This window comes from Postia placenta (genome assembly GCF_002117355.1).
Source record: "Postia placenta MAD-698-R-SB12 unplaced genomic scaffold POSPLAscaffold_6, whole genome shotgun sequence".
Classification (NCBI taxonomy): domain Eukaryota; kingdom Fungi; phylum Basidiomycota; class Agaricomycetes; order Polyporales; family Adustoporiaceae; genus Rhodonia; species Rhodonia placenta.
In genome coordinates, this window is record NW_020169837.1 from 943,990 (window position 1) to 970,343 (window position 26,354).

Here is a 26,354-nt window from a genome sequence, read left to right on the forward strand (position 1 = left end):
GAGAGACTCTAGGTAATATTAGATATAAGTTAGTAGAGCCAGGCAAAGAGAGAGAGAGAGAGAGAGAGAGAGAGAGAGAGAGAGATCGAATCTGCTGTATGTTAGTAAAGCTACAAAGGAGAGCATAGGTGAGAGCATAGACATAGTAGGAACAGGCATAGAAATGGAGAAACATATGAGCGCACGAGACGTATCAACTTCCCAAATCAGAAAACCAAGAGCTTGAAGAGGATTCGTGAAGAAAGGGAAGGGTATTTGAGATGGCTGGGTATACCGCTATGCGGGGCAGAGTATGTCGGCTGGAGGTCGTGGTCGTGGTCGTGGTCGTGGTTGAGGAAGGATGAACCAAAGCGCACATTATATACGCACGAGGTTAGGCGCCCGAAAACCAGTTGATGCCGCGCACGCCTCCAACTTGTGGCCAGTTACCATTGTTCTTCTAAAACGGTCAATACAAGACCGTTATGTAAGAAAGGACGATATACTATACACGTCTCACACGGAGCCCTTACTACTATTCTGCTTCTCTATTTCTGCTGGGTTCATCACATCTATTCCCATTTCCTCCGCTGTACGCATTACCGTCAGTGGCGTTACACAAAAGCTCTGTACTCCGTGGCTCACCTGCAATCTGCTTGACAGGGCCGGTAAACCATTTCCGTGCGCTGATCACCCAGAAGCCGAGGCTGTAAGTCACCACAATCCCCACAGCAACGATCGCGTAGTTCAATGTCTGCGAGTTCACTGGGTTCTCCTCCGGCAGGATAAATGCGATAAAGATAAAACATATCCACAGGACTGCGCCCGTGGCAATGGGGCTGGAGAACGCTCCTAGATGAAAGGGCCCGCGGACGAACCGCGACCGGTAGATGACTCGTAGAGCGATGGGGATACCTGGAGGATGTAAGTGACTGAATGTCAGAGATCGGGAAGTGCTGACCATATGACACGTAAAGCCCGATTGTGGCTATACTCGTCGCGGCAGAAAATGCTACTGAGCTCCCTAGACTGGGCAGACCCAGGATAAAGCTGAGCGTGCATGCCAACCATACTAGGAGAGGCGTCAATGAACGTCCCTAGCTTATGTGTGGTGCTAGCGTACCTGTTCTGATGGGCGACTTTCGCTTCACGTCGACCTTTTGGAAGAATTTGTGGCCAGGTATGCCACCATCCCGCGCAAAGGCGTACATCATTCTACTATTTGAGGTGACGGAGAACGTTCCACACCAGAACATTGAGCCAATAACAATTACCTAAATATTGTGTGAGTGATTATTGGAAAAGTGTGCGTGAGGCTATTCATACCATGAGCACAATGGCGCCTTTCTCCCCTACAGTATCTAGGAAGATTTGCGCCACAGGCTCGCCCGTTGGGGAGGAAATGGTGTTGTCCAGATCCTGAATGGAGAACAGCAAGCCCAGTAGCAGGAACCATCCGAGAACGGCAGAGACTCCAATGGCCATCACAATACCGACAGGGCCTGACATCGCAGCGTTGCGTGTTTCCTCTGTCATCTGTCAGGCTAGTGTCAGCTGGGCTCCACCAGCGGTTGCAGCTGCGCTCACATGTGCGCTAGCGTCAAAGCCTGCGACTGTCAGCGTCGTCCTGTGTGCAGTTCAAGCAACCTAAAAACTCACCAGTCAGCGTGTATTGCGCCATAAGAATACCAACAATCACGACGTATGCAGGACTAGCTCGCTCGCTCCATCCTACACCGTTAACACCAGTGCCGTCGATGAACGTCTGGAACACAAAGTGCCCCGTCTGATGCGTTGGCGCCTTCGCTAGGACGGCGATAACGAGCGCTGTCGTCCCGAGCGCGTGCCACCACACGGATATGTTATTCAGATAACGGAGTAAGTGAACGCCAAACGTATTGATTAGGCCCTGCATGATGAGCACGGCAGCATAGATTCCAATCGTCGTTTTGGCAGTGGGGACGAAGTCGGTGTTGAAGGTCGCCAACGTCGAGATGAAGGTCGCACAAGCGAAGCTATGACAGATGAGACTCACTTTGCCGTAACATTACAGGCTTCATACCTGATACCAGTCGTCACAGCTACCTGTCCCAGGAGATTGAACCAGCCGGTTATCCAGGATGCAAATGCAGCGTGTTCGGGTTTACACATCATCGCCGCCCAGAAATAGGGCCCACCGCTAGTTGGATGAGCACTGCAAACCTCTTGAATAATAGTTCAGCCGAGTTATATTCCGGCGATCATCCCCTGCACTGACCGGCCATAGCTAGTCCTACAAGCATTGTGAAGCAAGCTGTGAATAGAGAATACATTTCAGTCCATATCCCTTATGAGTAGAAAGCCCGCACTGCGACTTGCCCACGACTATCCATCCCCAAACCATGACCGCAGGTCCCCCCGTTGTCTATAAAGTAGAATCAACGTGTATACAGTGATGTCAAACCAAGGCCTCTTACCAGACCATACAGAAAGAGGGAGCTAACCCCGGTTATGACGCTGATGATCGAGAACGACACACCAAAATTCTAAACCAGATATTCAGAGTTAGTTTGATATGAACAACTCTCAGCTTACTTGCAGTAGACCGAGCTCCCGCCTGGGAAAACTTCAACATACGCCGACATTACGTATCACGCTTCTCACCTCAATTCCTGCTTATAACCCATCCTGGCGAGCTCGACCTCATCCACGTTCTCTTTCACGATTGTGCTGACAACTGGTTCGTCTTTCGAGCCCATCGTGCTGGCCATGGTAGAAGGAAAGGCAGGCGGGGTGAAATATCGTTGCGCCGTGCGATACCTATATCAGCTCTGGGAAGCGGTTCTCCATGATTTGATACATAGGGCGCCTCGAGATCTCATCTACGAATGAGATAACGCTCGCTGAGTTCTGAAGCTTCCGCTAACTTTGCACGATCGTCGCCTGCAGGTCCGGGCGTTCTGGGTCCGAAATGCCTCGATAGTCGCCCGTAAACTGCCTATATAAGGTTGTCAGTAACACGGCCTAACTCATGAAACTCTGAATACCTTGCCCTGCCGTCGAGACGGCGTTTCCACTATCAGCTATAGCAATATTATGCCTTATCGTAGTACGCCAAGCATGTGATACGGATCTGCCACGATCATTTAAGAGGTAATTCGAGATATCATCGACTACGCAGTGGCTACGGAACAAAACTGATTTGACCAGCTAAATCAAGACACTCAGCCGCCGTCAACATTGTCCCGCTATGTATGTGGAGACACGCAACGTACCGTATATGGGCATTGGACGTCAATATCACAGCCTCGAACATCTGCTCAGATTCTCCTGTCATCGTCATGGATAACGGCAGAACATGAACGTGCACTTCGGGATCCAGGAACGCGAGCATAAAGTGCTGCTATTTCTGTTCGTCTCTCGTTGTTCACCCCCGCACTGTCGCCGCATTCTCACACCGATGTCGTGAATGGTGCCCATATAAATATCTAGGGTAGGTGGGTCTTCATGTTTTCTTGGAGGATGGAGGCATCATTGATGGGTTGTGAGACTACGTCCCTGCGATATTTTATCACCAGTCTTTGTTTTGTGTTTTGCATGGTTTGAGGGTATATAGGGTCGACTGACGTCGAAGCAGGCTCATACAATCTTGTACGGAATCCAGTTCCCATAGAAGAACAGAGGTCCTGTCAAACAAACAGCAGGACATATCAGCCACACTACACCGGCAGTATCGTGGAAGATAAGTGGTACAGCATCCCATAAATTTCGTAGCGCAAGTAAGCGAAGGGTGGTCAAAAGGCAAAGTCCTTGACGAACAACACTTGAGTCTTGACAAAAAGTACGCGTGTTGACTGAAATACGACGTCGACCGGATAGAAGAGCAATGCGACCAAGTCTTCTGTAATCGCTGATCAGCACACGTTCGCCAAAGTGAAGCGCAGACATACATGGACAAGGTCTTTGTTTTTAGCTTTTTTGAATTGTAGCAGCATGGCACACAGTCAGTCATGAAAAGGATGTCGTACAAAAAGCTAAATATCATGGGATCTAACTATACATACAACAATGCAGTACATGAAACGGTTTAGCCAGAAGAGGGGAAAGCACGCAGGTCCGTGAAATCGATGCAGCAACCACGACGAGTCCATGAGGTGTGTTATACTCACCTTCACGCATCATCACCATCTTCCAGCCCTCGAGCATCTCGCCGGAGTTCCTCATCCTCAACGGTAATGGGATCCCCTGGTTGTTCGTCTCCCTCCCCTTCGTCTTCTTCGTCCTCTTCTTCCACGTCCTCTTCTGCTCCATCCTCTGGCTCTAACATTTCCTCGTCCTCCTCAAGTGCATGTTCTTCGTCGCCTTCTTCATCGTCTGGCTCCGCTTCTGGCTCTGACTGGGGCGCCGACTCGGGACGCGTTGCTGATTGCGCACGACTAATCGTGATGCTGGGCACTTGGGCTCTTTCCTTGTTCTTGCCACTCGACCGTGCTGAGATAGAGGTCGAGACAGACGCAGATTCTGCTTGTGACTCGCGTGCCTTTCCTTTCGAGGCACTGCTGCTCTTGCGGTTCTTGTCCGCTTTTTGTATGTCGCGGTAGACTGAGACAGACGCGATACGTTCAGTCAGAGGTTCTGCGCTCAACATTAGACGACGCACCATCAAGCTCCTGCTGGATCATCTGCACCATGTCGCCCATCTCGACCATCTCCAGAGCTTTCAACACATCAGACGCAGATATGCTCTTGTGCTGTTTCGATGCAGCAACCTCGTGTGCGGTGGCAGCTAAGCATCGCGTCAACTAAGATGATGGGTGCATAGTAAGTGGTCGGTAGCGCACCTAGGTAGTTTATAAACACAGTGGCTGACTTCTGGTAAGACAACACCACATCTTTTTGCATTTTGGCGTCCTCGGACATCTGTTTAACCACCCACAGCATCAGATGAGTTCTTACACATTTCTGCCACACAGAAACGCGAAAAATATACCCCAGACCGCGCGAGCTTGGTGATAAGGCTCCGTGGTAGTTGAAAGTTCTCAATGCCTTCTGAAACTGCATCCTGCTGCGCCTGGGCAGATACAGCGGATGTAGAAATAGTCGGAGTGCGTCCCATTTCGTCGCAAAGACACAAGTATGTCAACTTGGTCGACAATTGGTTAATTCGAGGACTCAGGGGTGATGGCAATTAGGCGCTTATGATGGTGGCTCGCACGTGATACGTATCTGAAGTTCATTTGAATTGCTTTCGAATCTTGATTGATTCTCTTACACAACCTGCGACGTTTGAAACACCAACTAGAACTTATGTGGAAAGGGCTGCTCTGCTTATGAATAAGGTCGGTGATGCGTCACGGGCACCTTCTGAAAATCACAGAACTCTAGCCCTCGGTTTCGATTTCGGCTCACGGCGGATATGCAAAATTAAGGAAACGAGATCGCGAGTTATTGATCGCTTCGGGGTGAGCATTCACCCGCATGCGTCGTCGTCATGCTTAGATGTCTCCTGCATAGAGGGATCGTCTGTAATAAATAATGCGCATATATGCTCTCTGTACTGCCGCATACACGGCGCAACGCGGTGTTCGTGACCGCGAAACACCTGACTTTGACGCGCGGTCAGGCGCGCAACGCTGACAAAACAGATCATGCGGATCTTGTCGTGCGCGCAGCTTCGGGCACATTCCGGGCATGAGTCGGGGTTTCCAGCCGCGGGCAATCTCACTATCTGCCTCCCCCCACCGACCGCCCCCCAAGTCATCCGGCGATCCCTCGCATGCCGAAGGCACCTTCAAGCACGTTCTCGCATGTCCATGGCGCGGGCTCGCCTCATAATGCTCATGTATTGAGGCGGAACCAGGTATGGTAAACGCATTCCATACAGGACTGCGTTTGACGTGGTCTCTATTTCAGGCCTGTCACCAGTGTCGCAAACGGAAATTGGTGAGCGATCATCCTGTTGTTGACTCATGTAGGTCTCATCGGGCGTCGTCACTTCACAGAAATGGTTGGTTTGGTCGGCTAAATGTTACAATGTATCGCTGATGGGGTATACTGTGACCCTCCCGTAGCGACGCAAGACGGCCATGCTCGACCTGCATCCGTTCGCATGCGTATGCTGTTGCGCATGCGCCCGCAGGAGCGAAGATGCCGCCCCATCCGGATTGCACGTACGATGTCGGTGAGTAGGGAGCGGATGACTACAGAAGAAGGGTGCGCTGAAGTACCTCAGTACCTGAGATACCTGCGCTTGAGCAACGGGACCCACCAAGGAGCCGCCTGGAGAAGCTAGAGAACCGTATCAGTAAAGCACATCTTTCATCGAGTGCGCGCACATGCCAACACATCTACAGACGAGCTTGAGGCCTTGCTATCAGAGCAAAACAAGGGCGATGGTCAGTCCGTGTTGTCGCCAGACACCGCTACCCCCAGCCGCACAGGCTCGAGCCTGTCGAATGGACGCACCTTCGTCGACTCGCCGCCATCCTCGATTGGCCCTTCGAGCATCGAGCAGTCCATCCCCGAGCCTGTTATTGATCCTATTCTCTCTTTGCCTTTCCCACCGTCGCACTACAACGGGTCACTGGATAGCCTTGCAGATGCTGCGATTCTCATTGAGAACCCCGCCGCGTCCGCTCCCTCGATGAACCAACATCATGCGTCCAACACGCCTGCTACCGGGGAAGCTGTCAACGCGGTATTCAATACACTAGTTAGTGACCCCATAATGGATGCGGTTTCCACTACTTGGCGGCGGAATTTGCCCAGCCCGGATCTAGTCCGACATCTGTATGTTACCTGCCACAGTTGGTCTGTTAACACTATGAAGCTTATGACACGTCTGCAGGGTCGACGCATTTTTCTCGTGGGACGCTGATGCGAACCGACTTTTACACCGGGCGACGTTCATGGCCTCGCTTTTGTTCCCGCCGACGCATCCAAGGTTCCCGCTCAGCGGGCTCTTGCATGCCATCTGCGCAGTTGGGAGCTTGTATACAGCTGCGGTGGATCCTACGCCAAACCCCACGGTATCTGCCTTCCCAATGGGTACGTATCACGATGATATTGTTTTAGACGAATAGAAGAATGGCTGATATCTTGTAGACAATATCTTCGATGGAAGGCATAGACAGAGTGAGCAGCGGCCGTTCTCCTTTGCCGAAGTGCAGGCAGAACACGCTCGCCGGGAGATCGAGATGTCCGTCGAGATGGGCGAAGGGCTTTTCCAGGGCTTACAAGGTTTGCATGTTATGCTCATGGCTCATGAATTTTCGTTTCATATTATCTCCCTGCAGCGGAAGTTCTGCTCAGTTCGTGGTATTGGGCTTCAGCCAAGTGAGTATTGCCGCTCGATACTATTGTTGCCGCGATTGACGGTCCTTCGTTTCTTTGTAGATGGTCTGAGGTGTGTCTGATGCAGATGGCCGTTTGTGTATGCGTCCTAAAAATCCGGATAGGCCTTTATGTCTGCCTCCCGGTCATTACGGTGTTCGATCCCTCTTGGGCTGAACATTGGGACCCCTTTCCACGCTCAGGATGGTATGCGTCCTCCCTCCATCATCATTCAAGCCAAGACAATCATGGAAGAGGAAATGCGTCGTAATACGTTTTGGCTAGGTCGGTCTAGAGTCTTGTTACTCAGATTCTCGACTCATTGGCTCACGGCTCGCTCTTCAAAATCAGCGTATGCCCTCGAGCGAACAATGGGCTGCGGGCACGGCTGGGCTCTCATGCTCGATGACAAAGACATCACCCAAATGCTGCCTCTGACAGCGGCACAGTTTGAGAATGGGGTGAGAGGTCTCATGGAGCTGCTGACAGCGGTGCTCATGTCCCCTCATGTTTAGGAATATGTTCCTCCCGAAAGACGACAATGGTCAAATCACCCCGATGTGCTGCTTGTCCATCCCCCTGATCAGACCGACGCCTTCGTGCTCTACATCAAGTCGACCATGCTCATTTCTCGCGTCAAGGTCTTTAACTCGCGGTTCCGCGCCAAATTCTATTCAGGGGATCCAGAGATCGTCAACATGAGATACACCTCTCTTGGAGAGGTCGATGGACTAGACCCGAAGGACATCCGCTGCGCAACTGAATTTGCGGAGCTGAGCCGCCTGGTCGGCAGGTTCCAGGACTCAATACCGTCACATATGCGGCATCCGGTCAAAGATGGCGTTGTCAATGCGCATCTCTTCGCTGCGTGCACGGCACCGTTACTGTGAGTAGCTGAGCTTTGTCATCTCTTGATCGCGGCTAAGCGAAGACTAGCGCGCACATACTCCTTCATGAGACGCATGCGCACGTTGGTTCGGAGACGTGCCAGTCATCTCTCAAGATCCTGAACGGCTCAAGAGGTATCTTGAATCTCGTATACGACATTTATTCGACCAGCCATGATCTGGCGCTGCTTGGCCCGTTTGCCATGGTACGTCTGCATGACTCAACAGTGATAGACTATAATGCCAACATCTATATAAGGTCTCTTGGTTCATGGCTGGCCGCGTGCTGGTGCGCTTCCTCCGCGAGGCTTTGAGCTCTGGCTCAAATGAACAAATACAAGTCCTGCAGATGGAGATAAGCTTCATCCGGTGTGTCCTTATTTGCTTTGTACATCTTCATGCCACCTGATCCAACTCCACCGACAGCACGGTTCTGTCACAGGTTGGAGAACGTGTTGCGCTCGCTCGTACGTCATCTACGAATTGATGATCACATAAACTTAATCCTCACTGTCCACAATAGATCGTTACAGCAAGATGCTGTACGACTTCATTTGTGCGAACTGTGGGTCACAGCATGCTACTCCAACTCAGATGCTCGCTCTGCCGCCTCGGGGAGGTATGGGGTCGCAACCCGTTCCTGGAGGCGAACCGAACACATCGGATCTGGCGTTGAACCTGATGATCAACAACGACCATATCTCGAGATGGTGACCATGAGGGATGTGCAGCCCCCTATATGCATATATACCAGGTATCTTTTTTATTGGATAAGGACAGTTGTATCATTGATGCGTGGATGTGCCATATAGGCACATTGTTGCATTATGTGTGTATATATGTTATTTAAAGTGCCTTCTATACTACTCTTCGTTCCTGCTGTAGGCCCCCTCAAGACCGAGAGGTGAGGCTGTAGATTATTAGTGTCAAAAGCATTGTATTACCAATGTTCTCCGGATGGTCCATCCCCTGAATGCAATCAGTCTGTACAGGGGCGGTGCGTGGGCGTGCATCCTAATTTCGTAATTTGAAGCTTCCAGTGGTCGCTTTCATCACTCTGAGTGACACATCTGCCACGGGTCAAGACTAATGCTGGCTGGTGTCAGATATCAGAGATGTTTACGCTGGCGGTACGCACAAGACGCATATTCTGGCAGGTTCGCTAATTGTGGATATTTGATATGACCAGCCGCAAGCAGTCGCCAGAAGCCACCTCGTCCGTTTTGAACGTAAGTCATGACATCGGTACGGAAGCAAAGCGTATTGAAATCGAGTGACATCCCGTTCAGGATACTGACTCCGACAGGAATCACCATTTTATCATGGTACCGAAACCGAGAGCCAATCTCCTAAGAGCATGGCAAGCCAGGCCCACTGCGATCCGTCCCCTGACCTTTCTCAACGCCGTCACGTTTCGCCTCATGGGGCTCTTCACAGTTGGTCTTATTCACCGTATCCACTGCGGCAAGAACCGCGAGCAAAACAATCTAGACTGGATCTCAATAATTTCAGCATCGGACATCTGCAGCTCTGTCGAGGTACAGAATGCCGTGGCGTGTGGTACGACGCAATATCTCTCCTGTCCTCGCTGTCTTCATTACTAGCTTTCTCCAATCGGCTTCCTCGTTGTCTGTTCGCGGAGGTAACTGATCATCTTCGTGTCCCCCGCTGACCCTAGTAACGACTGCCTCCAAACCAGTACTCAAAATATCCTGCTCGAGGCCAAGAGCATTCCTTGGTTACCCACTGTCTATTGCGATCATATCGAGGATGATGTCACCTCTACATCTTCTACTGCCATTGCAAATGATGCACTCGCATTTATTATCATATTATCCACTCAACGTTAATGCATGCAGAGTTTGTTCAACCATGCCATTGTCCACTTACCAAAACTCAAATGAAAGCAGCGACGATGGTGCCTGGCTTATATATACAGAGGAACCTGGTATTTATTTAACCACGCTTTATGATCAGCGATTTAGGGACTTCCCACCAATCAAGATTTATCAGGCTACCACCGCAATGCTATGCTTCCTCATCGTCAGGATCATGCCACTGGGCTTAGCTCTTACGTTCGGTAGCGAGGGATGCTGTGATTCTTCTATTGTAGCATGCAGTCAGGAACGAGCTCGCAAGCTTGGTAATAGATCGCTCGCGATGTAGTACGTACCGTACGCGGTGTAGTACACCCGTAGACAAACGCGCTCGCCGACCGAATCCCAGCTGCACCAACTTCTCCCATCCACTGACGTAATAGGACGTATACTGTATGGTGATGATTCCTGCTGTTCTCAGGAGCTCGCAGCCGCAAAAGTAGACTCAGAGGCGTCCTGTTAGTCTCCTGAGAGCAGAGTAGACAATTTCATCAACCTACGCCGGCTCCGGATATCCATGTCCATCCTGTTGCCAGAAATACAGACAGTCGAGACTAGGTACGTTCAAAATTGCCGCTTAAATACGGTAGATCACATGACCGCGTATGGTACTTACACCGTTCGTTTCGTGCTTGATTCCTAACATGTTTACTGGCTACCAGCTGGATCAAATACCGTTTAATTTCTGTTGTCTTCAGTCTTGATCCCTGCAAGGAATCTAACAGATCCCTCCCGAGTCAGACGGCTGATGACTCCTCCCTTCTTTGACAGATGCGCGCCGGCATCAGCTGCCAGGGCCCAGTGTCAACGGGCGGTGTGTCGCGCAGTCGAGCTGTGATAAAAGCCCTATGGCAAGAGCAGGCGTAACAGTAGCTCCAGAAATTGAAGCCCAAGCTACCCCCTGGCCCCAACCATCGTCTATCTACCGTGATGCGCCAAGAGACATCCGCAATTCTGAAAGCTTGGAGAGCGGGGCCATTCGCGATCCTCCCGCTTTTCTTTCTTCACGCGTTCTCCTCTGGTCTGACGGAACATTACAACTTTGTTCTATATCAGAACGTACATTGCGACGCATATCGCACGGGGAATGTTTTGAACCAGACATACAATCAGACTCAAGACAACATGCTCTACTGCTACTCTCCCGACGTGACTAATGCCGTTTCCACCAGTATAGATCAGCAGTACCTTGCTCTGACTATCTTGGGCGCCGTCATGTCTGGAGTATATGGCGTCTTGTGCGATTCACGAAGCAGAAAGTACGTCATGGCCGCAGGAACGGTAGTCAGAGCCATCGGTGACTTTCTGTTATTTCTTTGTCGTGAGTCGGGTGCTACTTCAAGGCTTGGTTGCTCACCCCGCTTGCTAACCTGTGCAGTCAGATCGTCAGTTCTTACCACTGCCAATGCCGTCCTTCTTACTGCTCTATTCACGGGCCTGGCGGGCGGGAGCTATGTGGTCCCTACAGCCCAATTAGCATTCCTTACCGATACATCATCCCCTACCAAGCGGACTCTCGTACTCGGCCTCGCCTTGGCGATGATGCCAATAGGTACAATCGTCGCAGTCATCCTTTCTACGGCCGTGACCGCTTTCAAGCTATATGGCGTAGTCTTCAGTGTTTCAATGATTACCCATTCGACATACCTCGCTTATCTCACTTTCTTCCTGCGCGAACTCCGCAAGCCACCCCAGCTCGAAGCGGTTGCTCTGGAAGAAAAGCAGTCCTCCATGAAAAAACGGGTATCAAACGGAGCATTGTTCCCACCAATGTTCATGTTATTCTCTGATTCAACACTTCGCTGGCTCGCTACGGTGGCATTGTGCCTTTCACTTGTATCGCAGATCCCGAGCACAGTTCAGTCAGAGGTCGGCGAACATCTAGGTGTGATGCCTCTAAGAGTGAGTCGTCAGTCTACTTTTTCGATGGATAAACCTCAAGCATAGTGCTCACAGCTCCTGGTGACTACGTTAACCGCCATCACACTAAGGGTATTGGTCGCATTCTGCCTCATTCCTGCCTTCGTATTGCTATATCGAAAGTATGCCACACGACATCAGAGAACGCCAATCCAGGGCTGGACAACGCAAGACGGGCTATCTATCGTGGATATTGAACTCGACAATGCTCCCAAGGGCACAAATCTTCACGGGGACAGCATCGTAGACGTTGGATCTGGGAAATCCAGGTTCGATTGCAAAGTGGCAGTTCGACAGGAGCTATTGCTTTGTCTAATATGCTTCGTCGTGAAAGCGATGTCGCTCACTCTGATACCGCTAAGCAGGAATGCATCTCACTTCAGCGTGGGTGAGTTTCCAGTAATTCTCTTGGACAACGTACATGCCCTAAAGTTTTGCTCAGCATATATCGTCGACGCGTTCAGCTCTCCTGTAGATGCCTCTCTCTTCACGCTCACCACGCTGGCAACAGAGCCAGGCCAGATTGGACGTGTCCTCATGGGTGTTAGCGTGATAGAAGATTTCGCGCATGCATCGCGCAAGCCTCTGCTATCCGCCATCTCCAAAGCGACTTTGGAAAAAACACCATTCACAGCGTGCTGGTTCGCTGCGGTGAGTCTGCACTGCTATCCTGGATCTATTATGTCTCATCCAGGTGCTCAGGGCATTTGCGTCCTATGTGCAGTCATGATCGCGAGATTACGTCCTGAGATGTTTCGCGAGGACGATAGGCACTGAAGACTTCAGCGGAGCCGCTGGAGCGGCGACAGCGATGAAGCATCGGGGAAGGGACACTTACGCTGTAGTCTCGTTTGCATCCCACCAAAATGCGATAAAAGGCAATCATATCTCTCTTGAGGAGGCTCGAAATGCCAGGTTTGTTGACATCTTGAATGACCTTACGCTGATTGCTATATTCGGGGGGAGGGTCATTAAAAGTAAGGTATACTAGGTGTGCATATAAAATCCGGGGTTTTTTTTGCACGCAGACTCTTCGTCTCATTATTGTACCACTGCACCTTGCCATGATGCTTCGCTGAGAGGAAAGACGTCGTTGCAAGTAGAACGACCCGAATGGTCTCCTTTGTAATTTTCTGACCGTTTCAGGTGACCGTTTATCCCTAGAGACGGGTCAGAACTGTCTACTATCTGATTTGCAGAAGTCGCGGTTAACCCATCTGGCCTAGGTTTATGACAGTCTATGCGAGATGAGATCCCACATGCCCTGTGCCTCCATATGGTATGTATATTGAATCCTCTATTCGAAACGCCTACTGCCAGATGCCTCGTATTCCAGAATTAATGAAATGTGTGAATATCTCCATACGTGTGACACGCGACAACTCCGAGTCAACATACGTGAACGCACACTCCTCGAAAACTCCACGCATCGAGCACTCAAAGACAAAACTCCTTCAACGAAGCATTGATCATCAGTAAATCTCCCATGGATGTGCGAGCGCTCACACGCTCGGAAGCGAGTCATGCGCCACAGTGGCGCTCACCTGGGAGAACCGCGCGTATCGAAAAGGTAACGCAGCCTCATTCGCAAGTATGCATTGCCCCCTGACCAACGTGTCAGCGTTCTCGATGACGGTCGAAATGAGCGTCAGTCCTGACAGAATCTAAGGCGGTTCGAAAATTGCTTCATAGAAGCACCGGTCGTCGGCGCCTGAAGCACGCAGACTTCTTGAGCGTGTATGATCTTCGTCCGTGAACGAGTTGACGCGCTCTCACAATGCATAGCACTGACTCCGGTCGGGTCACGTCGCGCTACGCACAAATTCCGACGCCTGAGAGAAAAAACTGTTGTTTGCATATCCCGCCCCATGTATTTGATTTCATAGGTGGCCATATCTTCCTCCCCCCACAGCCTCTCAGCGACCTGCTGTGTCGCCCTCCGGCCACATACTGACTTCAGTGAATATTCTTGAGCTGCTTGCTGAGATTATTGTTCCAACTGTTAGGTGAGTATTTGTCCAGGATGTGATCGCAGGAGCTGAACTTCGACAAGCAGACGTAACTCTCAAGACGGCATTTCATAAACAGGGTGACCACCTTACATCCAACGTTGATTCGCGTATGGACTTGCTCACGACTGTTGCAGTTGCGTTGAGGTCATCCAATGGAGGTTCTACTTGAACATTCCATCACGCCCGACTTACGGGTTGCACGGGTTTTTGACGCATGCAGCGGCATACCAGCAGAAGCGCATCCTGGACGTGCTTCTGCAAAGTTGGCGGCGGATCCACAGCATGCCTCCCGACTCCTGTCTCATAATGCGAAGGTCCCAATCAATCGTCTTCCTGGCGAGCTATTGTTAGAAATTTTCTACGTCCACAAGCTATCTTCAGCCCTCCGTATCGGGTTGACGCACGTCTGTCATCATTGGCGCGAGCTTGCGCTTACAAGCCCGCTCCTCTGGACCGCAATATGCTTGGAGGATAGAGTCGAATTTGTCGATGCTTGCCTCCGACGCTCTGCGGTCGCCCCTCTGACGATCGTGTCTCGTTGCTACATAGAGGACGAGCTCGCCCTCATGAAGTTCATCGCGCCGCACATCGGTCGAATACGCGCTTTGGACTTGCGGTCACTATCCACCTCTGCTGCTGAGGCGCTCATGCGTCAGTCACGCGGCTCTAAGGGTTTAGTGGAGAGCGTCACCTTGCACGTTCATCCTGGATGCCGCTCGTTAACCACTCCCACATTCGTCCTTGCGAGAAACTCTACACGCCAACTTCGCTCTCTCTCTTTGGGTGGCATCGCGATCGCTGCGCCATCTTCGCCGCTGACGGCGCTGACGCGACTGGATCTTACAGACACATTCCTCGCATCTACCGCAACGATTGACGACATCCTCGATCTACTGGAGAATTGCCCACGTCTGGAGACTCTGTCCATCAATGAGAGGTGTCGACGCTTCCCAGTGAAGTCCAAAAGCGCCGATCGAAGAGTCTCGATATCCAATTTGCGTCATATGCGGCTAGCAGCTCACACGGCCTTGATCTCCGGCCTCCTTAGCTGCATCATACTGCCTTCAGACACCACCCTAGAAATAAAATGTCTAATCAGCACTCACGGAGTATCTCCCGCCTCCATCAGGACCGTCCTCCCGGACGGACTTGGTGGCCTGGGCAACCTCGCGGCCATTCGCTCTCTACACGTCTTCGTCTCATCCAATATCTTCCGCATCAGAGCGTACGACATGGTTGGGTCGGCTGCAATCAAGAAGCTCGATATGGATTTCGACAACGATCCGCCGGCCGACATGTCCAGCATGCTCCCCCAAGCCCTTGTCGAGCTCGCACGGAGCTTTACCTCGCGTGGAGTGCGGGATCTACAAATCGTCGGTGATTATGGTCTGCTGATAGAAGGCGTCTGGCGAGAGGTGTTCGCCCACCTCCCATACATCCAGCACATCGAGATCGGATCGCGTGGTACGGTCAACAAGCTCTTTGCAGCCCTTCTTGCACCCTCGTCCGCCGATGCTACAGATCCGTCTTTCTGTAGGGATCTGAGAAGGATATACATTCGAGGAGCTCAGCTCGATGTCGATTCCGCGGCTCGCATGTCCACCCTGGTTGCAAATCGCTCACTGCAGAACCGTCGGCTGGACACGCTCGCCCTCTCCTGTACGTCTGGCAAGGATCACCTCTATAGAGATCACATGCAGGTTATCAGAGAGTCCGTTGGTTCCTTCATTTTCAAATGATGGTGAAAAGGTATGGCCTTTGTACATTTGAATTCCGTGGACTTATATTCGTATCGACTTTGCAGAAGTCGTCTTTGGGTTTCTAGATTCCAGTTCAGGGAAGACTGGATTTTTATGGTACGTTGTACAAATCGCTGCCCGATTTCGTCAGTTTGGTCATATCGGTGAAGGGTTAATATGATCCGTACATAGCGTACATTGCGATAGACGCGATTTACAACATTTGGTATTTATCTGTTTGTCAAATAGAAGAGATTATGGCAAGCTGCGATCAAGGACAAAGGAGACTAGATGTGCTGGGTGTAAGAGTTGGCATGGGTACAGAAGACTTGTGACAAAACCCGGATATGTTGAATCGAGTTTGCGCAACAGTGAGATAACTTCTCCCAGACGGTGAGGGCATTGCGATTTCAAGTATTACCTAATACTCGTCGCTCGGCGAGACAGACGACCGTGAAGGGGGCACCGGCACAACATCAGCGGGGAGACCTGCTTCTTTCCATGCGCTGAACCCGCCAATTATATCCGTCGCATTGAGCATGCCTAGATCATGCAAGGACGCTGCGGCAAGCGAAGACGTGTAGCCTTCCTGGCAAAACACGATGATACGTAGGTCATAGCGATTCGCGACGGCCAAGCGATGCGCACAGCGTGGGTCGAACCGCCATTCGAGCACATTGCGTTCGATGAAGAGCGAGCCCGCGATGCTGCCGGAAGCGCGGCGCTGGGCGTCTGGGCGGATATCAACGAGCACCACTGGCCATGGGTTTGTGCTATCATGGGCTTCATCGTATGCCTGCCGGGGGGTGATACGTTCAAGGCGCGCGCGAGCATCAGACAGCAGCTGGGATATGCTACGGGAGCCCGGAGGAGGGGTGAGAGGATCCATGAGAGCGCGCGATGCTTTGCGGACGACGTCCCAAAGTGCGGCGTCGTCAAACGATGTGACGCCGAGGCCACGCGCTGTGCCAATCCATATGCCGCTCTCAACGGAATGCGTCGTCGTCACTCGGCCAAGAAACTTGGAGGCGATGAGTAAGCCTGCGCGTTGTACAGCCACGTCGTCGGAGCCGCAGAATAGCAGTGGTCTGACCTCCTCCGGCACCGTGCTCGGTGCGGCGACTGCAAAGAGGTGGCTGCTCGTGAGGACAGTTCGCTTCACGGCAGAAGCGACGAGTTTGAGGAAGCGCTCATCAGAGTGGTGGGAAAGGGTTGTGACGACGCCGACTTTCGTGCCATCGACAGTCTCCGCCTTGCGAAAAGCGCGGAAGGCGAGGCTTTCTGCTACCTGTAAGCGAACGTCGTCCAACGTCCGGGTTGGAGATTGGTTGATGCTTGCGTGTGTACTCCTTGATGGTGAAGTCGGTTGCGATGCCGGCTCCTCAGCGCTAGCGTCCTCGATGACCTGGAGGGGCGCGGGCATCAAATCTTGGGTGACGACTTGGCCGTAGCTCAGCGTTGATCTGCTTGTCGACGAGCTAATCTCGTGTACGGACGACATCGTTCGCGATCACTGTCTACATTATGTCACCGAAATCAGTCTCCATCGATCGGGTTAAGAGGCTTAATCTACAGACCGGTGCATAAGACTCACTTAACGAATTAAAAGGCAATCGCTGCGTGAGTCCATGCAAAGATCTGGCGACGCTGAACGTGGTCAATGGTAGAGAGCCGTGTGAATGTACCCACATTGGGATCCTGATGATTGAGGTTTCTTATAATACGCTGCTCGGGCGCAATGAAAATGACATCGGGGAGAAGACGAGGGATGCATTGACCTCAATGTGGCGTCAGGACTCAGAAGTTACGGGTGCATAATCACATCTATGCCTCGTGAGCTTGTTGGAACAGGGGTTTCAACGTATTTTCGCTACGCAAACTACCAGGTCAGGTGGGTGTGAGCATATAGTGGCGGAACTCCAATGGATAGATACAAGATAGATATGAGATTAATGTGAGTGAGATTATTTCGATATTCCTAGCCGCTGTTCAATCCCTCCTCCAAAACTAGAATCGGGGCCGAGCTTGTCGTTACGCGTATGATCCGCAGGAAGAGCCCCGAACAGAGTCGGGCTTGCGATGAACACGTCGATGCTCATGTCTCTTTGACTCCAGCTCTGAGACACAATCGCCTCCACTTTATCGAGGGCAGAGTGCCGCGCGTTGTACCGCTCTGCAGGCGTTTGGCGACCAGATAAGGATATTCCACTGGGAGATGGTGATGCTGCGCGTGAAGGTGGCATATTGCTATGCGATTTGGGAGAAGTCGTGACGGCGGGTGATACTCTAATTGACTTTTTTAACCGGTTCCGATAGGGAGACGCCTCCGAGGACGAAGGGAAAGGTAGCGGGGGCGGCTCACGCTTCGTGTGGAGCTTGTTAGTCTGCTTAATCGCAGGCGCAGCAAGCTGAACACGCGTCTGAGCCTCACGCGAGGGCAAACGCAGATCGAGACTTGGAGTGGACCCGAAATCCGGGTGAACGGAGCCGAAAAACAGCTTTGATTCTAACGGCGGTGACATGATGCGCGGCGGGCTGGACGGCAGAATGGAGGAATCGATGCGCGCCATCGCCGGGAGCGGAGCAGTCGATGTCGACACACGCGATGCTACTGGTGTCTGGAAGGGGCTGCTCCTCTTTTCCACTATGTTCCTGCGCGCAGGCATCGGTGTATAAGAGTCAGCCGCAGGTGTCTGACTATAAGATGGCAACCAGGGAGAGAGCCAAGTCCACGAGGAAGCATCCTTGATCAGATTAGGCCTATTCCGAGCTGACCCCAGACATTGTTCCTTAGCGAGAGCGTCCGCCTCAGTGTCTTCCTCGATTATTCTGAAGCCAGGCCCGGAGAGTTGGGGAGACACAACGCTTTCACTAGTCTCGGTGTTATTCCTTCTCGGAGTGGGCATCGGATGAGAGAGCAGTGACTCGTCAACGTCATCGACATTCAAGTCCGAGTCCTTCCTCCTGTGACCCTGTCTTCGACTGACCCTCCGAGTGGGCGACTCACGAACCGGGAGCGGATGGTGACCTTCCACGTCAGGTTCCCTCTGGACACTCTCCAACGGTCTGCGAAGGGTACCAAACTTGAGTCGTTCGAGGATACCACGACGAATCGACGTGTGCCGGAGCGTGTCGTAGGGGACATCATCAGCTTCATCAGATAAGCCAGGGGACCTCACTGCAGCAGCAGAACGTATAGCAGAGCGTTGCCTTTCCACTGATCTACTTGACGCAGCCACAGATGAAGAACGATCTAGGAAGGGATCGTCTTCTCCGGGGATATGTCGTTCAGTGGCATAGCGTGCGGATGACGGCGCAAGATGAACTTGGGGCGGCTGATCGGCAAATGTAGATCTTGTATGCGATTTGGATCGATGAGCGGAGGCTGATCCCGCGCGTCCTAACCATCCACCGTTAAGAAGGCTTCGCGAATGAGCTGTATGCGAACTAGTATCGCCAAGTGAAGCAGAGTCCTGCGTTGACGCTCGCATGCCTTCTTGACCGCTCTCTGAAGGAGGCGCGTAGCAGGGTCCAGGCTCCAGGGAGGCCTCACATACATCCTGACGCTTGGGCCTTAGAACACATAGACGGATTATCAGCCACGCAGACAGTGCACCAGCTATTATACCTAGCACAGCAAAGAGAGGAGCCAGGTAGGCCACATCAAACGAGGAGCTATGAGATGAGCCGGTGCTTGAACCACTAAGGGTGGTGGTACTGGCAGGGGGCAGAGCAGTGATGTGGATAAGCGACGCTGTAGATGTACCAGAGAGGAATGTAGTAGTCACTGCAGGACGAACTGCCGTCTGCACAGAGCTTGCCAGGAGACTTGTGAGACTGTTGGAACCAGTAGTCGCAGAGGTAGAAGATGTTGTCGTAGCAGGGGCTCCCCAGGATGGATATGGCCACCAGTCAAAGCTGGACGTAGAGGTTGTCATAGCCGCTGTTGGTATGGCCGTGGCTTGTCTTGCGAAGTGGGGTTTCTCAATGCCAGATAGCGTAGACGTTCTCGGCTAATGACAGGCTCGTCGATTGCCACACGCGAGCCAGAGTGACTGGCAAGTAGTAACAGTGCGGAGAGTGGAAACAAGATACTGCAAATTGCTTTTTCAGAGCATTGCGATAATCCAGAGTCAGAGCCCGAGTCTTGCAACTGCACCTCTCTCCAGAGGCTGACAGAGACCGGATGCATTGCAATCTCGGCTGTCAGGCCTGTAACAAATCCTAGAGGACGCATCCGCGGAAATCTTCCAGCCAGGAAACTCCTGTTCGGTGTAGCCTTTAGAAAATGCTCACAGGCCCCAGCAAAGGAACAGAAACGAGGTAGTGTAGTCATTTAGTTAGGCATGGCATCGTGGTCAACGTGTGGTCAACGTTGCACGAGTTGTGAACAGTTACATGTAATTTGACTAATGGCTAATTACCGTATCTTGAAATGCAAGTGTAGTAATCTAAGCTATATAAGTAAGCATAACTCAAGTCAGTCTTGAAATCAAATCTAATACGCGTCTTCATATTCAAATTGACGTTCAAAACTACTGTTCTGTCTCGTATTTATCCGACTCGCTACTAGAAACCACCGTCAGTCAGAAAACTCATCCAATTTGCCATCAACATCAGCAGTTGTAACTGCCGTTCTCCTCGTCAAGCGCAAACTTGTCTTGCCACACAATACCTCTGCCATATTGTGATACTTCTCAGTAGGGATGGAAGGGTGTTCGGAAGATCATACAAAGCCTGGAAGGCCGCTTACGGTCCAGGTTTCTAACATCATCGCATGTTATCAGCACCCGAAAAATGCTTCGTGTTTTCGACGCAGTTGATAACATATTTACATGATAACGTGTCGAAAAAAACTCTCGGTTAAAAATCTAGGGGTTTTCCCGGAACAGTATTCAGAACTCACTCGAATGACCTTCGAGTTGTTCGCACTGTACAATATAACTCAAGATGGAAGCAGATTATCTGCTGTGCGTCGTTACCCTATCTGCAATCGTTGCTCGTCTTCACCAGGAACGCTAGAATATCTTCTCTCGAGACGCTGAAGTCGCATCTCCGCTTTCTCCTCACGCTGCGCTCGAGAGAGGGACATTACCGCTCTCTGATACTTTTTCGCTTGTCGCTGGTTCAGAATGGCGCCAGCAAGCCCAACGAAACGGAGTACGGCCAGCTCTATGCAATGGAGGCCAATTGTCCTCACTTAGGTGCCGATATGTCGCATGCCGAAATTGAGGAATGCGATGCAGGCCTCGTGGCTGTCTGCCCTTGGCACCGGTAAATGCCATATATTATGCAATTGCAATTGTAATATTGATGACTCCCTCAGTTACGATTTTGACCTGCGTACAGGAGAGAGCGAGACTGGCCTCAAAGCCTGCACGTACGCTGTGCAGGTGCGCGTAGATGAAGATGGCATACGCCGTGTTTGGGTAGAGACACCCGAGGACGGCACTGACTGGCGGCTCGTTGAGCTCAGACCCGTTTCAGAAGGTGCAGACACATTGTGGTTTGACGGGCCGCACAGTGCATAATCTCCGACAACGTGCAGACTTTGCCGACCCCCCTCCTCCCCCAGATTTGTCGCGTCTCACGATCACATCATCTTCCGACGATAGGTCGATATCTTCTCCGACAGAGCCTGTTGTACCTGTTGAGGGCGCTCCGACGACGCTGATACAGTGGGCTGTCCTTATCCTTAATACCTCCAACCCAACCCTTAAGGTGGATGACAACCACAATGTTCCTTCTCACGTTAAAAAAATTTCGCATATAGGTTGAACGCACTCGGCATGCAGTGCAATTATTCCGCACTGGACAGCTCAAGACGATCGGTCATCGGTCGGCAACTGCACCTCGCCCTCCGGACGTTCCCCCTCGAGAAGACAGCTTTGCGCGCAATATGGTCGATCCCGCCAAGGTGACTCATCGCAAGAACAGGGCCGCCATGCTTCATGCCCTGGCAAACATTGAGCAATGGGCGTCAGTATCCTCGTAGTTGTTCACTGTTTCTTTGCTCATATGGTTCGTTTAGGATTGATTTAGCGTGAGGAAATAGTTCTACACGGTGCAGCCCTGGTTCTCAAGTTCTCTTTCTGATAGGTGGGACATTATAGCTAGATACGGTCCCGCTCACCCCGACCTTCCGCCCGCGTTCTTCTCTGACTTCACCAAGATGGCGTTGGATGAGTCTAAGCACTTCTCGTTGCTTGTCGCACGGCTCGCGGCGCTCTCCCCCGGCACGCCATATGGGTCGCTTCCCGTACATGCGGGTCTCTGGGACTCCGCGAGCGCGACTTTCAACTCACTGCGTGCAAGACTCGTGATTATCCACCTTGTGCACGAGGCGCGTGGGCTAGACGTGAACCCGGGCACGATTGCGCGCTTCCGACGAGCGGGCGACGACGAGAGCGTGCGCGCGCTCGAGGTGATCCATCACGACGAGGTGACGCACGTCACGACCGGACACCGTTGGTTTACGTGGCTCTGCACGAAGCAGGGCGTTGATCCGGTGCAGACATTCAGGGACGAGGTACGGAGGTGTTGGAGGGGCGATGTCAAAGGGCCCTTCAACGTGGAGGCTCGAGAGATGGCGGGGCTCACGCCGCAATTCTATGAGGATCTCAAGGGTGAAATGCCGCTAGTGGATCAGGCCAGTAAGTAAGGTTGTTGTGTGTGTCTCGTAGGCGAATTACTGCTGGGTAGCCACACAACCAGTAAGTGTCGGTGTCGTAGAAACGCTCGCTGAAATTTCAGGGAACATCTCGTGTTCTACCCGTCAACTAAACATCCTACCTGGATCAGTGTTTTATGTTACTGACACCTTTGTTACCTGTCAAGCACGCCTGTGTGTTGCACTGTATTTCGGCGATTGCAAGTAGTCGGCCCGGAATTTTCAATTTCGATAGCACTCGTGTATACCGAAGGTGCCATGACTTGCGGTCATTTACTGGACTGCCTGTCCGCTTCTGCCGCCAATGTCTCGACCTTTGAAAGCGAGGAAAAGAGGCTCCGCAGTGGTGCGTTCCGAGAACAATTCCGATAAAATCCAACCCAGCTTCCCGCTCCGGATCAGTATATTGTGCCTTGCGTTTATCTCCACAGCACCGAGGACTTCAGTTCAACGCCCGCATGGTACAAGCTATCGCCGTTTACTGCATTGGATTGTATTGTCTCAGTGTGGACAGCGGTACGTGGTCGCATCGTGCCCATCAAGTGCTCATGAGGACTCAGGGACCTCCCTGTTCGGCAGCCACGCCACTAGCAACTCACATGTTTGCTTATCCCGCTCTCACCTGCGAAATGTCTGTATGAAGCACACGGGTCTCCAAGAAGGCATTGTCACCTGTGACGGGCCGCTGCATTCTTACGTATGTATCTAACTATTTGTCTTCTGCGTCAAGGTTCCCAATATGCTCCGGTCGCGGCTGCGATTCGGGTGCGTCCTCTTAACAATCTTGGTCTCTAAGTTTGTTTCTGTCACATACTGTTCGAAGATGTGTATGAATCTGTTCCGTTGCTCTACGTACGTAACCCTGGCATACTGCTGGTCGGGCCCCATGCCCACTATCGGTCAGTTGACAAGCCTGCTATCCAACTATGCCCTACGCTACGACGTGCTCTCCCTTCGTCGAACACGCTCCTTCGAACCCTCCTCAGCAGCCCCGACGCTCTCCCGATTCTATTCGACTACGTCAAGGCAACCGGCCGCTTCGTGGCCGGGACGGGACGACCGAACCAGAACGCACTCCGAGCAGCACAAACACAAGGATAGCCTTACGATCGCACTACGATACCCAATTCCTACACACCTGCCTCACACCCCCCCTTTTTCCGTATTCCCTTTCCCATTCTACTCCCTTCTTCCGCCTAACCCTTACTGTACAAATTGTAATACCTACCTACTGCACCCTAGTTACTCTCCCTCGCGCCCACGCTTCCTTTCCTCACTCTCACACGGTTCCCCACATCGACAGCAACGCACTGCCCCGATCGCGCTCCCAATGACCTCATCCCCTGTGAGACAGACAGCTCGCGCACCCCCTATCGATGCTCCAGGACAGCCCATGATAGATTACTCCCTAGCCCACTTATGTACATGCACGTAGTATCCGGCATAGGGCAGCGCCCTCAAGCGGATATAAAACTGGATTTTTAAAAAATAATAAAATAAAAAAACTATGCCCTAGACACACTTCGGCAGTACCTTTCTCGGTCATCGCTATCGTGAACCAGAATAGTTCCAATCTGTCAACGAGGAAGACTTCTGAATCCGACAACAATCCGGCCTTGTTGGTGGCATATGCTTGTGTTCGTGAAGTCCCAATCACTGCGTCCTCCCTTTCTAATGACAATGGCAACGATACGGACAGAATATGACATCGTTACGTACAGACCGCATCAGACTGCTTGCCAATGGCATTCCTATCTTCTTACTGGACGGAGGTAAGTTATCCATGGTCGCGGTCGTTCAGCAGATGACCATTCTCGCTGCGGGTCCAGATAATTTCTCTCTTGCACATGGATGCCTCATGTTGAACGGTGTCGACCTCTCGCCTTCAGCCTCGACAACTCTAGGTCTTGATATTGCGACACACTGATTGGACAAACATCGTAAAAATAGCTTTCAAGAAGTCCGTACAATGCACCTATCCACTGCTCTCCAAGCGCCCGCTTTCAAAAAGTCCGTACAATGCGCACATCCACTGTGGGCTCTCCGAGCGCCCTAGCCGCTCTGAGCGCTGAAACTCACTTCTCGCAGACCATATCAGACGCCCCGTCTCGCCTCGCACCGTACATCGCCTTGACCGTACAACAACGAGCGGCATCGCCATGCAGCTAGAAGCTTTGCTCTGCTTACGGAATGCTAGAAGCTTTATGTCATCATCCGCTCAAGAGGACGTCAAGGCTTCACGAGACATTCGGCAACTCCAGTCGCTGATTGCCTGGACGTGGCTAGAGCTTCTTAGCTTCTGCGGCAGGTAACGTTACGACACTGAACGCCGACGCGCAGGAGCAACACCACGTAGGCGTTTAATTGGGTATCGGGCCATTGTGCGGAATGACTGCATCTCGTGTTTCTTGCTCGGCCTCAATAGGGCTCTTGCGGAGACATCGCATCGCCATCAGACAAATAGGGCTCTATTCTCTTCCTTCTTGTGCGTCTACGCGCATTCACGGGAGAATTTGGTGGCTGGTGCACATCATAACCTCGGATGCTAGTTTTGACGCTGATTCTGCGTCTATTGTCTCATCGTCGCTGCAGTGTGCGCTGTAGCGCCCTCTTATCACTTGGCAGCCTCCGATGAGCTCGTAGCTTCGCTATTACTGGTTTGCCTCGTTTCTGCCTGTGCACTAGGGTGGGCAGAAACTTGCTGCGGCCACAAACCTGTGCTTACGATCATGTTAGTCCGCTGATAGCTGGGTGGTTTCCGGTGCGCGATGTTTTACCGAGCCATCCGTTTTGACATCTCCAATGAACTGGCGAACAGAGACTGCCATCCTTGTGCAGGCTGTACGCCCGGTGGCACGAGAAATAGAAATGAGTTTACGCAAGTCCTTTGACGTTCGCCAACAGCCGCATAGCGAACTTGCAATGGCGAAACAATATTGATCCCGTGGTTGATGCGCAACGGAAGCAAATGACAAAGTTCAGCGCGGCTGGTCATTCTTCCGGGTTTAATCGCGATCGTACGGGGCGGGGCATAGCCGCTCTCCATATTGTACTACTTTAGCCTCGGTATGCGTCTGCAATGCAGCGTAAGAGCTTCCCCGGATCTGAAGCTTTGAATGACATACACACCGGCATTGTGCACTTTATTCTGAATATTCCCGGGCTTGCACACTGAGAAAAGGGGCTGTGGCGCCGGCGATTCGCGGGCGGCAAATGTGGTACGTGGGTTCTCTCAACAAACGCTGTGAAAACGCATAGCAGTGTTCTGGCTTCTTTTCGAGATGATCTGCTGCTCGCATCAGACGTGCTGAATCAATTGGTGTCGTGGGAGGTCGAGCACTCAACAGAGATCTACCGTGACAATGGATGTTTATGTAACGCCGGCCCGGAATGAATAAGTAGCTGCATGCAGTGGCTTTCCAAACTCCGCTGGCTACCGAGCGGTAGTGTGTCCATGTAGCTCTATGTTAGAGCCCCTTAGGGACTAATTCCCCCTGTTTCCCCTCGTAAACATTCTATTCAGCACGCAGTCACTTAATATAAAACTTTCCGCAAAACTACAATCGTGGTAATACCTACTAGAGTATGACTGCAGCGCGTCAGCCACAGCGGAGTTTCGGAAGCTATTCCTTAACTTCAAATCACACACGCGCTGGTGCTTCAATTCCACTTCATCCATCTCCATCTGTTTCCATGTAAATGTAGTACGCATAAGCTTGTCATGAAGCTCAAGCTCAGCAGCAATTGCAATTGTTCAGTTTGTTCTTCAATCTCTCTGGATTAAGTCGGAACACCACGACCTTCTACATTTCAAGGAATTGCCAGCGTCAGGTTCTGGCGTCTCTCGACGGTTTCCGTTCAGGTTTCATCATTCCCACCCCCTGCTGATATCAGCATTATCGGGTAGTGCTATCGGTCATTTGGAGGACGTTCGGTCAGGATCACAAGGAGCAGTGCAG

At 51.7% G+C, this 26,354-nt stretch overlaps 9 protein-coding genes across 9 annotated transcripts; 5 read left to right on the forward strand and 4 right to left on the reverse strand.

Annotated features, from left to right (window-relative positions):
- Positions 1 to 495: 495 nt before the first annotated feature.
- Positions 496 to 2,729, reverse strand: POSPLADRAFT_1141172 (hypothetical protein; the record flags this gene model as incomplete). Its single annotated transcript, XM_024485266.1, has 13 exons — positions 496 to 569; positions 625 to 894; positions 941 to 1,051; positions 1,103 to 1,253; positions 1,306 to 1,515; positions 1,567 to 1,592; positions 1,639 to 1,994; positions 2,042 to 2,173; positions 2,237 to 2,251; positions 2,328 to 2,383; positions 2,436 to 2,504; positions 2,554 to 2,575; positions 2,623 to 2,729. The coding sequence occupies 13 exons, from the start codon at positions 2,727 to 2,729 to the stop codon at positions 496 to 498; spliced, it is 1,599 nt and encodes a 532-aa protein (XP_024339545.1).
- A 1,256-nt stretch (positions 2,730 to 3,985) lies between these two features.
- Positions 3,986 to 5,074, reverse strand: POSPLADRAFT_1074220 (hypothetical protein; the record flags this gene model as incomplete). Its single annotated transcript, XM_024482679.1, has 4 exons — positions 3,986 to 4,560; positions 4,619 to 4,744; positions 4,800 to 4,878; positions 4,949 to 5,074. 4 exons carry the CDS (start codon positions 5,072 to 5,074, stop codon positions 4,130 to 4,132), a joined length of 762 nt encoding a protein of 253 aa, XP_024339546.1. The 3' UTR covers positions 3,986 to 4,129.
- A 1,792-nt stretch (positions 5,075 to 6,866) lies between these two features.
- Positions 6,867 to 12,704, forward strand: POSPLADRAFT_1046158 (hypothetical protein; the record flags this gene model as incomplete). Its single annotated transcript, XM_024478962.1, has 16 exons — positions 6,867 to 7,005; positions 7,063 to 7,197; positions 7,254 to 7,293; positions 7,601 to 7,751; positions 7,806 to 8,176; positions 8,350 to 8,383; positions 8,437 to 8,546; positions 8,620 to 8,644; positions 8,711 to 8,902; positions 9,263 to 9,334; positions 10,291 to 10,371; positions 10,934 to 11,375; positions 11,433 to 11,956; positions 12,011 to 12,362; positions 12,417 to 12,625; positions 12,669 to 12,704. 16 exons carry the CDS (start codon positions 6,867 to 6,869, stop codon positions 12,702 to 12,704), a joined length of 2,913 nt encoding a protein of 970 aa, XP_024339547.1.
- A 537-nt stretch (positions 12,705 to 13,241) lies between these two features.
- POSPLADRAFT_1039723 (hypothetical protein) lies at positions 13,242 to 13,832 on the forward strand. Its single transcript, XM_024477587.1, has 3 exons — positions 13,242 to 13,426; positions 13,519 to 13,579; positions 13,634 to 13,832. Exons 1-3 carry the CDS (start codon positions 13,321 to 13,323, stop codon positions 13,728 to 13,730), a joined length of 264 nt encoding a protein of 87 aa, XP_024339548.1. The 5' UTR covers positions 13,242 to 13,320; the 3' UTR covers positions 13,731 to 13,832.
- Positions 13,833 to 14,138: 306 nt separating this feature from the next.
- Positions 14,139 to 15,893, forward strand: POSPLADRAFT_1141651 (hypothetical protein; the record flags this gene model as incomplete). Its single annotated transcript, XM_024485322.1, has 3 exons — positions 14,139 to 15,645; positions 15,687 to 15,735; positions 15,791 to 15,893. The coding sequence occupies 3 exons, from the start codon at positions 14,139 to 14,141 to the stop codon at positions 15,891 to 15,893; spliced, it is 1,659 nt and encodes a 552-aa protein (XP_024339549.1).
- A 253-nt stretch (positions 15,894 to 16,146) lies between these two features.
- POSPLADRAFT_1142020 (hypothetical protein) lies at positions 16,147 to 17,148 on the reverse strand (the record flags this gene model as incomplete). The annotated part of the gene is made up of 1 exon (XM_024485375.1): positions 16,147 to 17,148. The coding sequence occupies one exon, from the start codon at positions 17,146 to 17,148 to the stop codon at positions 16,147 to 16,149; it is 1,002 nt and encodes a 333-aa protein (XP_024339550.1).
- Positions 17,149 to 17,606: 458 nt separating this feature from the next.
- On the reverse strand, positions 17,607 to 18,870 carry POSPLADRAFT_1065879 (hypothetical protein; the record flags this gene model as incomplete). The annotated part of the gene is made up of 2 exons (XM_024482008.1): positions 17,607 to 18,689; positions 18,737 to 18,870. 2 exons carry the CDS (start codon positions 18,868 to 18,870, stop codon positions 17,690 to 17,692), a joined length of 1,134 nt encoding a protein of 377 aa, XP_024339551.1. The 3' UTR covers positions 17,607 to 17,689.
- Positions 18,871 to 20,675: 1,805 nt separating this feature from the next.
- On the forward strand, positions 20,676 to 22,641 carry POSPLADRAFT_1074224 (hypothetical protein; the record flags this gene model as incomplete). Its single annotated transcript, XM_024482680.1, has 7 exons — positions 20,676 to 20,695; positions 20,748 to 20,999; positions 21,052 to 21,215; positions 21,274 to 21,446; positions 21,499 to 21,704; positions 21,757 to 21,768; positions 21,825 to 22,641. 7 exons carry the CDS (start codon positions 20,676 to 20,678, stop codon positions 22,384 to 22,386), a joined length of 1,389 nt encoding a protein of 462 aa, XP_024339552.1. The 3' UTR covers positions 22,387 to 22,641.
- Positions 22,642 to 23,190: 549 nt separating this feature from the next.
- On the forward strand, positions 23,191 to 23,878 carry POSPLADRAFT_1039726 (hypothetical protein). The gene has a single exon (XM_024477588.1). The coding sequence runs from the start codon at positions 23,282 to 23,284 to the stop codon at positions 23,828 to 23,830; it is 549 nt and encodes a 182-aa protein (XP_024339553.1). The 5' UTR covers positions 23,191 to 23,281; the 3' UTR covers positions 23,831 to 23,878.
- The last annotated feature ends 2,476 nt before the right edge of the window (positions 23,879 to 26,354 follow it).